Source organism: Amphiura filiformis, chromosome 10, assembly GCF_039555335.1.
Source record: "Amphiura filiformis chromosome 10, Afil_fr2py, whole genome shotgun sequence".
NCBI lineage: Eukaryota > Metazoa > Echinodermata > Ophiuroidea > Amphilepidida > Amphiuridae > Amphiura > Amphiura filiformis.
This window is the reverse complement of record NC_092637.1, coordinates 68,136,745-68,153,123: the sequence shown is the minus strand read 5'-3', so window position 1 is coordinate 68,153,123 and position 16,379 is coordinate 68,136,745. Positions and strand designations below refer to the sequence as shown.

Here is a 16,379-nt window from a genome sequence, read left to right as displayed (position 1 = left end):
AAATAATACTCCTTTCCTTTTTTTTTTTTTTTTTTTTCAATGTTTTAATTTTTGTTATGAACTACATACAGTAAGCCAAAAAATTAAGGTACCAGTTGTGTTTACCCCTGTATATCCTAAATAAAGACAAATATGTCCAAATTCAAACAAACAGCCAATACCTGTACTCTTTAGCTCTGGTTTAAGACCTTATTTGTTGAAATTGGTTGAGAATTAAAGAAACGGTGATCTAAAACCTAATGAAGAAACGAAATCAAAAGTTGCACTTTTGTGTTCTAATCAATGAAAGCACGACACTAGTTTTAACGTGCTAATCAATGGAAGCAGGGGCGCTAGTTATCTTGTTAGCGAACACGTTGTGTACTAATCAATATGACATGGAATGGAGCAAACTGCAACTTTTAAATTGGAATCTTCCTTGGATTTTTGGATCGTCGTGTCTTTATTTCTTGAACAATTTCAACAAATGAGGTCTTAAATTCGAGCTAAAAGATTCAGCTGTTGGCTTCTGGTTCCAATTATGACATATCTGTCTTTGTTTAGGATATACAGGGTGAACATAACTGGTATTAATTCTTTGGCTTACTGTATATATATAAAAAAGTTTCTGCTCATATATTATATCAGCTCTTGTAAAAGATTTGGTTGACAAACTCTATGATCCGGAGAAGGTGATGGAGCTAATATTAATATGCCCGGGGGATCACTCACATGCAAAGGTGGTACGGGTATGTGAGGCGGTCAAAGGTCCCTTTTCCAGGCTCTCAACATTGGATCATGCTCCAGTTCTTTTAGCCTCAATTAAACTTAAGTGACAATTGTAGCTCTTCGACTCAAATTTGGAAACATTTTGATTTTTTAGCTCCACAGCCTATTACACTATGAAATTTTTACACTGAAAATCACACTGATATCTGTAATGGACACTGAAAATTTAACACAATGAACAGCACCACTGAAAATAACACTGAAATAGTTCTTTTGTTATTCTGTATGCAAATAACCATTGTCCAACCACACTGAAAAATGGACTGAAACACCTCTGAAAATCATTGGCCAGTCATTAATCCCACTGAAATTTATTTAATCCCACTAAAATGGATTTAATCACACTGAAATGAGCTGGCCTGTTCTATTGTTATGGAAATTAGTGCCCTGGGTCATTGCTCATTATAGCAGACAATAACCACTTGATATACCACAGAAAAATACACTGAAATACCACTGAAAACAATTTCAGTCTACCAATTTCTTTTGTTCTGATGATTTTCAGTGATACCCTGTCATTTTCAGTGTGATTTTCAGTGTAAAAATTTCATAATGTTATTTGGCCCAATTTTAGTTCACTAACCCCCCCCCCAAAAAAAAAACTTTGTTGAAATTTCAGTTCATCAAGCCTCTATTTTGCTTGAAAATCTGCAGAGCTATACACCATTTATCATGTTAAATTATCATTGCAATATCTTCATTAATAGTTACCTGCTATGTATATTATAACTTTGCTTATGTATAGACTCATTTCAAGTGCATGCGCAATGCTTATGCTATCACTCGGGCTGAATAAATTTTTCTTATTATTGTAATACTTATGCCATGCCTGAACCCTTACTATAACCCTTTTACACCTACTGTGTAGGTTTGGTTGTTATTTTCACCATCATTACTCATTGATTTACTATTGAAAGCATAGCTCTTGTGATGATAAGTTTATACCTAACCCACAAGGCACATATCTTACAAAAGAATACCTGAGTGGAAGAAGGGCCCAACTCCATCAAAACTGTTTTTGAGATATTAAGAAAAAACTTAATATTTGGAAAAGTTTTATAGACAGACAGAACGTTTTCATCTTCCGGGGACCTTTAATACATGAACATACAATAGTACATACATTCGAAATTATATATAATGTTTCCATGGCAGCGGTACAGGTCTTAATCTGAGATGGAGTTGGGCCCTTCTTCCACTAATATACTGCAAGTGCATTCTGTGTTATAAATAGCTACAGAAATTAGGAAATCACCATTAATTGCACAAGTAGAACTCGTGAAATATGTTAGCAAGAAAATTTATTGTTGTGAAAAGCAGATTTCATGGAAGAACAAAATTCCTCTTTAACCATATTTCCTTGAACCCTATTTCCATGAAAACCATGATTAATTATACGTGGAAGACTATTTAGAGAGTGGATTTTGGCTCATCTTTCACACACAAGGAAGATCCGTCTGCTGGCAATAAAATGCTGGGTCTAACTCATTTTTGTAAAAAATTGGAGTTGGGCCCTTCTTCCACTCAGGTATTCAAATGTATTCATTATCCTTCTATAATTTTGTTCATCATATATTATCTAATATTAATTTGTAAAGAGTGCCACAACAACATGCCCTGTGTTTCAGTGGCATCCTCATCATTTTCACCATATATACAGTGTTTGTAAAAGCTTTTTTATATTGTAATTATTTGTATGGATGACATTTGATGAAATAAAACTGAACTGAACTGCGTGAACTGAAACACAGCCTTAAAAACAAATTCTTTAAAAAAAGTTCAAGATATTTGTTACTTATTTGTTCCACTAGCTAGTTTATTTGAACAGAATGTGCATGTGCACAAAACTGTTGAACTGCAATTTTGGCCAATATTTAAATGACATTAACTTTACAATCCCTCTATTTTTGTGCATAAAAATTTGTTTGGTTAGTTTCCTTACCTGAAGTATTGCAGTTTGTCTCAAATGTTAATTTATTCTGCTAAAGACTCCCCATCACCCAAATTTTGCATAAATTTGAATAAATTTGCATGAAATAGTAAATATTGGTTTCTAGTCCTTACCTGAGGAATTGCACAGAAGTTGAAGACACTTTGGTTTTTGATTCTTGACATGTATTTGAGGACGTCTGGTACATGATGTAAGGCGTTAGTGATGAGGTCATTTAGACACGATACCGCTGGACGGATGTTGGAATGTTTCTGGAAGTCACTTAGCTTGTCTGCATACTTGGACCATGTCTACAATAACAACGGGTTAAATTATTTATTATTATAAGTTGCCTAAAGGCAGACTATCACCCAAATTTTGCATAAATTTGAATAAATTTGGATAGTGAATATTGGTTATAATATTTTGCAATAAACGTATAGTAACGGATGTGGATCGCTAATTAAAATTGATCAATAAATCAATAAATGGACATCGAGCATACATTATTTTCAAAATTTTGTAAAATATCGTACATCTAGTATATGTAATAGATTGCCAAAGTTATCCGTCACTATGTCATAACCATTTTCTGTGAAATCTCAACATCCGTCACTATGGATTTTTGTTCAGATCCACCAGTATGTAATACGCCCAACGAAATAACTGCACATTTTTTATTATAATTAGTTACCTTTAAAGGTGTGGTCCAATTTGTGCTATTCCATTTGAAATCCATACATCCCCATGGAAGACATGACCTTAATCTCCAACACAGATTTTAACTGAAGTCACCCATTCGGGTAACCTCAATTAAAATTCACACTCCCTGTGTGGGAGATTAAGATCATGTCTTAAAGTGGTCTATGTATTTCAACTTGAATAGCTGATAGTAACACATGGTGTTTCCTACTTTACAATGAGATAGGTCCATCAATATTTTGAGTTAAATTGCTCCACCGGTTTGGATTCTAATGTAAATTGTGTATCACAGTGGCCCCTACACAATTTCCAGCTTGGTAACCGTCAAATTATGCTATTGTTCACACCACTTAATACACACCTATGACGTCGCGCTATTGTTTTACCGCTCCATTATTTTCCACGAATGGGCGATGATTATAATAACACGCCATTCGTAAATGCCTTTCTCTTTTTCTGAAAAGCAAATACTTTTCAGGGAAAAAGTACTGGCATTCTGAATGTAGTGTTAATAACAATTGCACTTTCGAAAAGCATGTATTTGCGTAAAGTGCAGTATTGTTATCATCACTTCATTCATGCAAAACAATGATACGAAAAACAACAAAACTATTGATTTTCACTAATACAATAAATTAAGGAAGCGGATAGCAACATTTGCACATTATTGTTATGGGACATGAGAGCACATCAGACATATCGAATTACATGCTGAATACGAGGATTGTCCTTCTGATATAAAAAAAAAATAATAATTTTGATTTTGTGAAATTAGTGATATAATACAAATTTTATGGCAAATTATTAAAATGTCATATTTTTTAATTTAACAGTCCTCGAAGTAAACTTTATAAATCTAATAAATGATATGTAATGAAACTGTAGGCCTATGTAGCTGGGATGAAAAGCCGAATTGAAAATTTTGACCTTTCATATTGAACATAAAAATTTTTTCCAAAAAGACCTACATTTTTTAGTGTTTTGAGGAAAAAATCTTTATCTTTAAGGGCTGGGGTATGAGCGTTTGGACAGTATTTATTGTGGGACATTAGAGCACATCAGACATATCAATTGCATTCTGAATACGAAGAATGTCATTCTGATATCAAATAATTTTGATTTTTTGAAATTCGCAATTTAATGCACATTTTATGGCAAATCATTAAAATTGATATTTTGATATTTAACAGTACTTGAAGTAAACTTTATAAATCTGATGATTTATACTTAAAGTGTATGTAGGTGGGATGAAAAGCCGACGATCAATTGAAAATTTTGACCTTTCATTATTGAAGATATGGATTTTTTTCCCAAAACACCAAAAAAATTAGGTCTTTTTGGGAAAAAAATCCATATCTTCAATATGAAAGGTCAAAATTTTCAATTGACCGTCGGCTTTTCCTCCCTGCTACATACACTTTAAGAATATGTCATTAGATTTATATAATTACCAGTACTGTTATATATCAAAAATTTGAAAATTTGTCATAAAATTTGTATTATATTGTGATTGTCAAAAATGAAAATTATTTGATATCGAAAGACATGCTTCAGATTAAAATGCAATTCGATAGGTCTGAGGTGCTCTCATGTCCCACAAAAAATACTGTAAAGCGCAATAATAAACGCTCATTTTAGATCCCTTAATAATGAAGGTCAAAATTTTCATATGATGGACAGCCGTTCATCCCAACTTCATAATCTTTAGGTGCATATCGTTAGATTTATACAATTTACTTTTTACAATTTACAATTTTAATAATTTGCCATAAAATGTGTGATGTATATATCGCGAATTTAATAAAAATCGTGTTCAAAATCCAATTCGATGTGTCTGATTTGCTCTCAGGTCCCACAAAAAATATATATAGAGGCCTACACGTGAAAAACGCCGCTATCCGAGCCCTTAAACATAAATTTACAATGCAATCTGTGAAAAGTAAGGCAAGATCAAAACGGGCAGGTTAAAAGTTGTATATTATTATTATGCAAGATGTGTTTTTACCCTCACTTTGGAAAATGCTTATTTAGGCTTCACTTAGTAAGCCCGTAACTTTAAATTATTTGGACCTTTCTTTCTACGCTTACAGTTTTTTATATCATTTTTTTTTGTTCTTTATATTTTTATACATTTTCAGTGGCTTGGGACCAACGTTTAATTTGTTACATTTTGGGCAACATTGCTACATTATGTATCATGTATTTAGGCCTATGTATCTGTTTATTTTTAAATCGTTTGCTTTGGGCATGTTTAATAATGATAAAAGCCACAGTAGGTCTATTTTCGGTATAATTTTATTTCACTTTAGTACATCTGATGTTTCATCTGATAGTATTTTGGCATGTTTGAATATTTACTTACATCGATCAGTAGACCTATCCGATAATTAAATATTATAATGTTAGGGACGCTCCAGTTGATTTCGGAGAGGGACTGGAAGTTGAGCTTTTATTTCAGCGTGGGAAGCGGCGAAGTTTTTTTTTTTTTTTTTTTTTGCCGCTGAAGTTCAGGGACATAATAGGCCTAGGTAAAATGGGTTGTAATAAGGCCAACCAAATAAAACAAAGTTTACACATTCAAAATGTTAGTACCTTACTTGCTTAAAGTAGAATCATACCTGATTTAGGTCCTTGCTGCGAATCAACGATATATATCCTCGGAATGATTCCATCACACAATTATAATTACTAGTATCCAAGATAAATAAATACTGTCCATAATTGCAAGGTTTTCCAAAATCGAACACTCGATTCATAGAGAAGAATATCATTGCTCAGGTATAGCGGTAGGTCTACCCTTCTTGAGGTACAAAACGGCAATGATCTGCATTTAACTATTTCATATTAACCTATGACCATTTTGCCAATTTTCTTTATTATGCAAAATAGAGACCTAAACGCATAACTACTTCAATCATGTCAATAGTTAACACATTAGAAGTGGGCATAAAGAACTATTGATTGTACTTCTAATCACTTTAATGATTTTACTAATCTACGTTTATTCAATTTGGGTAACAAACATTTTAGATCTTTATAATTCAAGAACGTGGTTACGGATGATTTAAACTAAACACCTGGATCGTGATATGATGGGTAATTCTATAGAAATTTTACATAAAGCTGAGTCCGTGTATTTTTCACCCGCACCTAGTACGATCATTCTATTAGTGTATTTGATAGTGTATTCAGTGTGAGCAATTGATCAATTTGTAAAGAGCACCAAATTTCAATAACACTCCATTCGTGGAAAATAATGGAGCGGTAAAACAATAGCGCGACGTCATAAGTGTGTATTAAGTCGGTTAATGGCCGCGGATTCGCCCCAGGCCATTCTTAGCCACTCACGTTCTAATCCTTGGCCATTATCCTATACTTAAACATATTCCATCCCTATACTTGAGTTTTGAATGGGTGATGCCATTTGAAATCTACACCCCCTGTATGGGAGATTAAAATTATGTTTTCCATGGGGGAGTATGTATTTCAACTGGAATACCCCAATGTGCAATCTCACTTAGACCGTACCAAGTACAAATAGGAAGTCTTTGAGATATGAGATATCTCCACTCCATACTTTGGGGTCTTCTTATATTTTCAGTTTCTGGGAGTCTATTGTTCAGAAACGAAAATGCATGGGATTAAATGGTGGGTGTTAATTATAGGTGCTGTCAATCATATATATATCATCAATCTTTATTCAGCAAAACAGACAAACAAAGAAAGTAATGAAAAACAAAGACTGGACTTACGCCCAGGACAAGTTGGTAGACAAAAGTCATCAACTATGCAGGGCTATGCATGCAACGACGTGAGCAACGAAAAACTATTCTGTTGATAAAAGTTGGATAATATTAGTTATTAGGTGAAGCGGAGGTATGGTACGGGAAATTATCGTGCGCGAAGTGTCATACTGGGTGAAGCCGAAGGCTGAACCCAGTATGACACTGAGCGCACGATATTTTCCCGTAACATACCGACGCTGAACCTAATAACGAATTTATCATACCACTAAGTCATTCTAAATATTAAAATAATTATGATTTTAAACATTTTAATTGCTGCTAAATAGGAAAAACATTACAAGAAATTACACAAAAATAGATCACTGTTCCGCGTTTTACAGATTTCATGCATTTTACGCGCCCGGTATACGCAAATCGCCTTTATACGCGTACCTCGCCGTACACGCGCGTATCGGACTTGCAAAATACGCTCTCACTGCCTAGATATAAAGCGTAAAATACGCACTCACTGACTAGATACGAAAATATATCAGGTTAGCGGAGTTCTTTGATGTTTCCCTTAATGGTATGATAAAACAAGTTAGTGGTCAAGCGTTCCTCTCACTCATGTCTTTAGGCAGTGGCGTAGTGCCATAGGGGCACGGGGGCATGTGCCCCCTCCCCAATCGATTGCAAAATTTAGAAAATCCCATAGGAAAATTGCAGAAAAATGGCTTGTGTCCCAATCATGGTCCCCCCCAATCATACCCGGTGCCCCCCCCCCCCCAATCATGGTCGGTGCCCCCCACCCCAATATGATGACCCATGCTACGCCACTGTCTCTAGGCTAGGCCTACAACATGTCTGAACTCTCTCAGTACCCGCATCATCAGCTGATGACAATGGGGGATGACCAGCACAGACACCCAACGAGGGCAATGCTGTGTGTGTTCATCGGCAGAGACGTCGGTCGATGCACACAAATTAACTATGAACCCACCATTAGTCTATGCTTGCTTATTTAGACTGGGAGCCCAGACCATTTATTCAGCTGAGAAGGGACAAAAGGTTTGATGGCCTGGTTATGTTAGTACAGGCCCAAGATTCAATATTCAATATTGCTGCCGGGCCACAGCCTGTACGGGCAGCCTGGGGGTCACAAAATAGGGGGCCAAAAAATGCATTTATTCAGCTCAAGAGAGGCATGGAAAAAACTTGTTGGATATCACTCCCAGGAGGATACTTTTCATGCCTATAGCAATGACAGCAATTTTGGCCTGTACGGGGGCCCAGACCGTAGCCCCAAAGGGGCCCGCCCATATGGCGTTATTCAGCTGAAGAGAGACAAGGGTGAATCTTTTTGCATTGGAACTGTTACACATTGGGATGCACAAAAATACCAATGACAGCAATTTTTTCCTGTACGGGGGCCCAGACAGTAGCCTCAAGGGGCCGGATGCCCCATAACAGGTTATTCAGCTGACGGAAGTCATGCGTAAATCTTTTTGCATTGGAACTATTACACATTGGGGTGCACAAAAATACCAATGACAGCAACTTTTTCCTGTACAGGGGCCCAGACAGTAGCCTCAAAGGGCTCAGTGTCCCATAACTGATTTATTCAGCTGAAGAGACACATGGATGAATCTTTTTGCATTGGAACTAATTTGGAGTATACCTTAGAATTAGCTTCAACATGCTAGTGTAAAATAGTGCTAGTTACTTAAGTAACATGTTATAGTAAACAAACAAGCAAACAAACATACCTCTTTTGGCCAAAACTCTCTACCCTCCACATTGTCTTCCAAATAATCTCTTATAATATTAGTCTTCTGCAGAAATAGTCCCATGGAATTGGCCAAGTCAGTGTCCTCACCGACAATTTTATCTTCTAAATCTGACGCGGAGAAGAGACGTGAGAGACCAATGCCAACTAGACCAGCTACGTAGTGACAATACTGAAAATGAAATTGTATAACAGGAATTTCCATTTTTTAAACAGGTTCATTACATTAGGTTTGGTAGTACACTACAAAGAGCTCAATTCAACAAAACCATATTTTCTCTATTTTTTCACCGCTGAATGAGATATTATACCAGAAACTTTTGCAACTTTGATTTGATAATAATGTCAAGAACCCTGAGGTCATTCAAGTTGACATTTGGCAATTGCAGTTGAAATCCATACACCCCCTATAAAATTTCAATTGAATTGAACATGGAAGACATAAACTTATTCTCCCGCACTGGGGTGTAGATGGAGTCCCCCATTCAGGTACCCTCATTGAAATCCCTGTGTGGAAGATTAAGGTCATATCCTCCATGAGGGAGCGTGTAGATTTCAACTGGAATAACTCATTACTAAGAACCCCTATACTAATTCTGGATACATACCAGATTGTGATGACATTCCTCTGTATGAATTCACACATTCCTTCCCCATGCATTTTTTGACAGATGGATCATGAATAACTGCCTGGGAACGACTAAAGGGCTATTCCAGTTGAAATCCATACACCCCCAACATAACACATAACCTTTACCTTCCATGCAGGGAGTTTGGATAGGCAGCTCCATTTGAAATGTACACCCCCTGTGTGGTAGATTAAAGTGAAAGCCCCACGTTTGGTTGAAGTTCAAGGTTGAAATTTATCCATGTAAATTCTGATCTGTCTGTCATCAAAATAACAGGTGCAAACTGACCAAGCGGGGCTTCCTGTTTAAGGTCATATGTGACACGATCTGGTCCATGGGGGCCAAAGGCGGCAAATTTTAAACTGAGGTAAAAATATCGAGTAAAAAAACAATAAAATACATAAGAAAATAAACATCAAAAAACTTCATAACTGGAGAACCAAGTATGCTAGAGCTTTGGTGTTTTCAGTAAATAATAGCCTATTGTATGTATAATGTAACACTTACAGTAACTCAGTTTTCAAAAATGCCTCCTTTGGCCCCCATGAGAGCAGATCGTGTCACATATCCTCCATAGTGGGTGTATGGATTTCAAGTAAAGTCTGCACAAAAAGTAACTCAGCTGTTATAAATACGCCTATAGATTCAGAACTAATAAATGTTTTCACAATATTTCAACATAGCGAGAAGGATGATTTATTTACACACATTTTGATACCCCATTCGTCAAATGTCGTTCAATATTAACAACACACTAGTGCTTTTACAGAAAAATACCCGAATTTAAAAGTTGCAGTTTACAGCGATCAATGGCTATAATGCCAGCACTGTAAACACGTAAAGCCCGCCATTATCTTCGCGCTCACTTCAAATCAATACAAATAGCTGCAACTTTTAAATTGGGGTATTTTTCTTTCAAAACACTGCTGTATTGCCAATCCGGGTTGCCAATATTGAACAAAATTTGACAAATGGGGTATCAAAATGCGGCGTAAATAAATCATCCTTCTTTTATGTTGAAATATTGTGAAAACAATTAGTAGTTCTGAATCTATAGGCATATTTATAACAGCTGAGTTACTTTTTTGTGCAGACTTTAGAATGGCCCCATTACTAAGAATCCCCTAGCTAATTATCATTCTTGATACATACCAGATTCCAGTCTTCCATTTTGATGACGTCCCTTTGTATGAATTCACACATTCCTTTCCCCATTTTCTGACAGATTTCTGAGATCACTACTCTATATTCCGATGCTAGACCACGATATTCCTTGGAAATCTTGAAATGGTAAAAATTTATACATTATTTTCATTTTTATATAAAAAATGTGTAAATATTTTCTGCAAACATTTCAATACTTTACATGATATGGTACACTAAGTTCTATTGCAAATTTGATCTTTAGGAGATGAATGAATGCGGTTCATCCTTCAACTAATTCTACAGTGCGGAACTTTCCAAGAACAGTTAGTCGGTCAGAAGCATTTTTTTTGGAGGAGGCTACATGGTCCTAACAAATCACTGAAAGCTTGAAAAACCTGAAAACAAAATCTGAAAAATTATTTTAAAAAATTGGTCAAAAGCAATCCCCTTTAACCAAAAAAAAACCCATTACATTTTACTTGCATACAGGTAAAAAAAATCACAAAAACACCAATTCTGGGTCAGTCTGGGTTCGAATAAAGGGTCCTTTTGTCAATACTGTGTGGGAATTCTTGTGAAATTTCACTGGTTTTTCCTTTAGCCATTCTAGCTTCTGGGTTTGCCAACATTTTGTTTTTGCATATTCAGTTCACTCTCGCGATATGGTCGTCGACATTGTGTCTAAAGTTGTCAGGGAAACTCAACTGTATTTCTAGATTGTGTAATGAAATATTCGATTCTAAAGTGTGAATTTTGTTGTTAATAATTCTCAAATGTTCACAAAACAAAAGCTGAAAAAGCTTAAGAAAGCCTTCACCCGATCGCAGAGACAGGCCTCCATTACAGGGGAGGACAACAAATCAGCAACAACTGCGATATATATGAGGAAAATCATGTTATTGGATGGGAGAAATCAGAAATCAAAGACAGAGAACAGAACAGAAAGAAGAGATATATCAAAGAAGCCATCTGGATAAGGAAGAGGGGGCCAAAACACTCAACAGAGACGAAGGGGACTGCTTTCTTCCGCACATACATGACCAAGTCCTAAAACAAACAGTGCCACCAATGTCAGCTCCAGCAGGTAGCAGCCATCTAGGTGCAGAGATTGGTCATTCAATTTGAGAAAGTGCTAAGTGTTAGCACGAAACTGTCATTGATCGAGGTATGTAATATCAAAATTAGATTTACTTAGAAGAATTTTGAACTTAATATTTCATTGACAATCCTGAAATTATTTCCAGCGCTTTCCAGCAGCTGTTTTGTTCAAGTTGATTATATTTACCCATACATGTATCTTCTACAACTGGAGTGAGTATTTCAAATGGAAGTACTGTAAAAGTCAATATTTTCGCGATTTCGAAGATTTTGTCAATTGCGCGAGAATTAAATTTTACGGTTTTGATATTGATACAATAGAAACCTAATGCAAAAGGTTATTTTCACGAGTTTTTATTTTCGCAATTTTTTGTCCACTCGCGAAATTCGCGAAAATAAAAACCTCGCGAAAATTTCTACTTTTACAGTAACTCAATTATCTATTATATTTGAAACCCATACTCCCTCTGTGAGAGACTTTAGCTAAATCTTCCGCAGAGGTAGTGTGGATTTTAAATGGAATAGCCCAGGCATTTACATACAGGGTGTCCCAGAAAAAATTACCATGCGAATTAATTTGGACGTAACTCGAGAAATAGACATCAGAATCAAAAAATCTAAACATCAGCGTGTAGCCCATCTTATCTGCTTCTTATGTACCAATTTTACCTGAATCGGTTGACTGATCGCGAAGAAATGAGCGATTAAACACCCATGCGTCAATACACTTCATTCCAAGTTTGAAAGAAAGATCATTCAACACAATGTGCACTAGTGGTTAACTGTCAATGGGCTTCATATTTTGTTTTGTGAAATCATTTTCGTTCTTTTTAAACAATCTGTTTCTTGCAAAACATTTAATTAGGTTTTATTCAAATTTGAAAACCGGCACTGTATTGAAAATGAAAGCTTGCATGTAAGATGATGCTCCGTACTTGTAAATGTATTTTTTCGTTAATGTTGATATAAATGTTGCATTAAGAATTATTGCATTAATTATTCCAGCGGGCTTAATATTTAAAAAAATTCTCACACACATTTTAATGTTTTTGGAATATTTCCAAGAAATTGTAATGCAAAGTTTAAATCTTTTAAAACTTCAACATTAATATTGCATGGCATCAAAAATCACACATAAAGCTGTACGCACTTGATCATTGTTATTCTTGGCTCAAGTATTCTTTGGAAAGTTAAAATATAACATATTTGCGCAACATAAAGAATTGCAGTTGGAAAGCTTCCAATTGCAGAATAATAATCAAAGTTTTCTCGGACAAACTGTTACTCATCTTCAGTGAAAGCATGAATGACATAACACCGATTATAAAATAGATAATGTGGACTAAATTTAATGAGATACACAAACTTTAGGAAGCGGTGAGCGAGCATGAAAACAGCGCCTGTTGATCAAACTTGGAATGAACTGAATTGATGCACTCATTATGTAATCGTTCATTTCTTCGCAACCGTTCAACCGAATCAAATAAAATTTCCGTATGTGATGCACAACAACATTTAAGCTATATGCTACATTTTAAATTTTTGATTTTGATGTCTATTTCTCGACTTGCGTTCAATTTTATTCGCTCGGTAATTTTTTCTGGGACACCCTGTACAACTTATCAACTTACACATGTGAAATCTTCTAGTACCATCTTATCCTTCTCCTGGCTCTTGTTATATGTCCACTCAGAGTCCTCAAGTTTGGTATAAAACTGGACTAATAAATCCGTCTTTTCATCCATTGGTATGGTCATATCGTCTTCTACTGTATCAAGAGCTCGTAGTACGAGGTAGAATATACATACAGCATGCCTGGGGAGAAAAGAAAAACATGATCAAGATTATATTTATTGTCCTTCATAACTCAACTCCATTCATACTGGGGAGAAAAGAAAACATTGATCAAGATTTTATGTGACACAATCTGGCCCATGGAGGCCAAAGGCGGCAAATTTGAAATTGAGATAAAGGCAAAAACATGGAGAAAAAAAACAATAGAATACATAAGAAAATACACATCACAAAACCTTAGAACCAAACATGCTAGACCTTTGGTGTTTTCAGTAAATGATAGTCTATTGTATGTATAATGTAATAATTACAGTAACTCAATTGTCAAAAATGCCTCCTTTGGCCCCCATGGAGCAGATCGTGTCACATATTGTCCTTCATAACTCAACTTCATAACTCATCTTCTACCGTATCCAGAGCTCGTAGTACAAGGTAAAATATACATACAGCATGCCTGGGAGGAAATGAAAACATTGATCAAGATTGTATTGTCATTCATAACTCAACTCCATTCATAACAGTTGGTATAAACTAGACTATCAATTACATCTTCTCTTCAATCCGGCCCAGGGTCCATTTCACTAAATGTTAAAACCTTTTGTAACTCGTAACCATTTGTAAGGTTACGAATACCATTTTACCAGACATAACTTTGATTATTACTTACGAAGTCATTTTAGTGAAATGGATCTGATTTTCAAAATACAACATGAACACTAGACCTTGGACACTTTTATAAGTTGGTAGGATTCACTTCCGTATTACGCACAAGCAGGCAATCATCACATAGCGTATGCAGACAATCATCATGCTGTTGGCAGCTGTGTTCATTCAAATGAAATATTTCTACTATAGTGAGTGATTAAGAGAATTATTCTGGGCCCCTCCCCCCCCCCTCATACCTCTCCTGTTTCTTTTATAAGATGGCACTCTTTATGTATATGGGCCTTGCAGGATTTCTCTTTCCACTGGCTCATTTTTTGATATGGTCAGTCCATGATGTTATTGGACGTACTTTTCTGGTTTGATTGATGTTAAAACTAAATAAGTTATTTTATTCAATTATGTACATACCTCAGATCTCCATCCAATGCTTGTATAACTGCTGCAAAACTTCTACTTGTTTGGTTGAGGTAGTCATAGCAACGCTTAGCAGTGGCGGACATGTTTGTCTGTGTGTTAGGAAGTGACACAAAAGCAAAGATAATTTGTATGGGTTGCTCTGTTAAAGCCATGAGTGATTTGCTCAACAGCGATGCCATAAATTTTTCTTGAATTTCTACTTTTTGCATGATTGTAACGCCTAATGGTGTACTAAAATACCATGTGAAAGGCTAAGCCTGAAGTGCTTTAATCAGTAAAATTTAAGTTTTTATATTAAATCCGTTCACCGATTGTGTGATGGCTAAACACATTGCATGCATTTGTATTATTGAATCACTGAATCAGTGACGTATAACTGTGTGCATATCAATATTCGTCATACGGCTTGCCGTATAAACTGTGTGCATCCCAGCTGCACTGCCAATAATCATGATACTAATACGATCGGCGAGCTAATACACACATTGTAGGTACTGGAATGAAATAGCCATTTTCTTTGTTTTACTTCATTTGTTTGGCTCGAAATTAAAAGGGGACAATGTGATCAGTGAAAACTAACATTTAAATAGGAATCTCTTCTACAATGCAAATCATACATTATTGGTTAATATATAATGCGCACAAAAAATAAATACAATTTAATAGGTTTCTAAGCTATTGTGAGACTGTGTTCCATCCTACCAGGTATGAAAAGGATAATTGTCTGGTCGATTGATTGATTTCCAGATATCCACACACTCCCACACCTACCCCCTTTCACAGAATCTACAAACACACACTCGCCCCCCTCCCACAACCCACCCACAACCCTTATGGTATGACTGTATTCCATCTTACCTTGAACAATGCCAGGATCTTGTCTAGGGATCTTGTCGGGGTGTGGGGTGTGTGTGTGGTGGATTTCCAAACATCGAAACACTCCGACACCACACACCCACCCACTCTTACTTTCTGTGTCCTATTTTAGAGTGACTACATAACATTCCATCCTACCTGGTACTTAATTAATGCTACTATATCAATTATCATCAGGATATGAGTGATGGATTTTTCATGATGGATTTCCCAACGTCTATACACACCAACACACCCCCACATCCATCCCACACAACAGTTCTAATACTGTACAAGTATGGCGCTATGGGCTATCTTGACTTAAGTGGAATTTTAGGCACAACCTAAAAGTGCACTCCCGTAAAATTCCCACCAGCAAGTAAGGGCACAAAACCTTAATTCTTTCAGAGGAGGGAGCTCTCTATTTGCAAGAGACATTTATCTCAATGCAAAGGAGCCCAAGTGCACCATTAGGCAAAATTTTACAGTACACTACTAACTTACTGTGTCTTGTTTTGGTGCTACTGCATTCCATCCTAACTGGTATTTAAACAAGGCTACAATCTCGTCAGGATGTGTGATAGATTTCCAAATATCCATGGTGTCTGATGATACAAGGTGTATTACTCCTAAATATATCTGAAAATAAAATGGGAAATAAAGAAATGTTATTTAAAAAATCTGTGAAAAACAGAAACCAGTCATATCCTTCATGTAATATTTGGCAGTTGGAGCGGATAACTGTCAGTAAATTGCAACTTCTTTCACCTGACGCAGCTATAAAATGGACTTTTCCAGTTAAATCCACCCCCCCCTATGGAAGACATGACCTTAATCTCCCACAAGAGGATGCAAATTTTAAA

The 16,379-nt window shown here is 35.9% G+C and overlaps 1 protein-coding gene across 1 annotated transcript in view; it reads right to left on the bottom strand.

Annotated features, from left to right (window-relative positions):
* The window catches only part of LOC140162376 (squalene synthase-like), a 42,014-nt gene extending 25,863 nt beyond the window's left edge, over positions 1 to 16,151 (bottom strand). Inside the window, exons 1-6 of the mRNA XM_072185580.1 lie at positions 16,021 to 16,151; positions 14,653 to 14,750; positions 13,416 to 13,599; positions 10,693 to 10,821; positions 8,892 to 9,083; positions 2,833 to 3,009 (exon numbers count right to left, since the gene is read on the bottom strand). Of these exons, the coding sequence (XP_072041681.1) occupies positions 2,833 to 3,009; positions 8,892 to 9,083; positions 10,693 to 10,821; positions 13,416 to 13,599; positions 14,653 to 14,750; positions 16,021 to 16,116 (876 nt within the window). The 5' untranslated portion in view covers positions 16,117 to 16,151. The remainder of the gene's footprint in view (positions 1 to 2,832; positions 3,010 to 8,891; positions 9,084 to 10,692; positions 10,822 to 13,415; positions 13,600 to 14,652; positions 14,751 to 16,020) is intronic.
* Between the last annotated feature and the right edge of the window lie 228 nt (positions 16,152 to 16,379).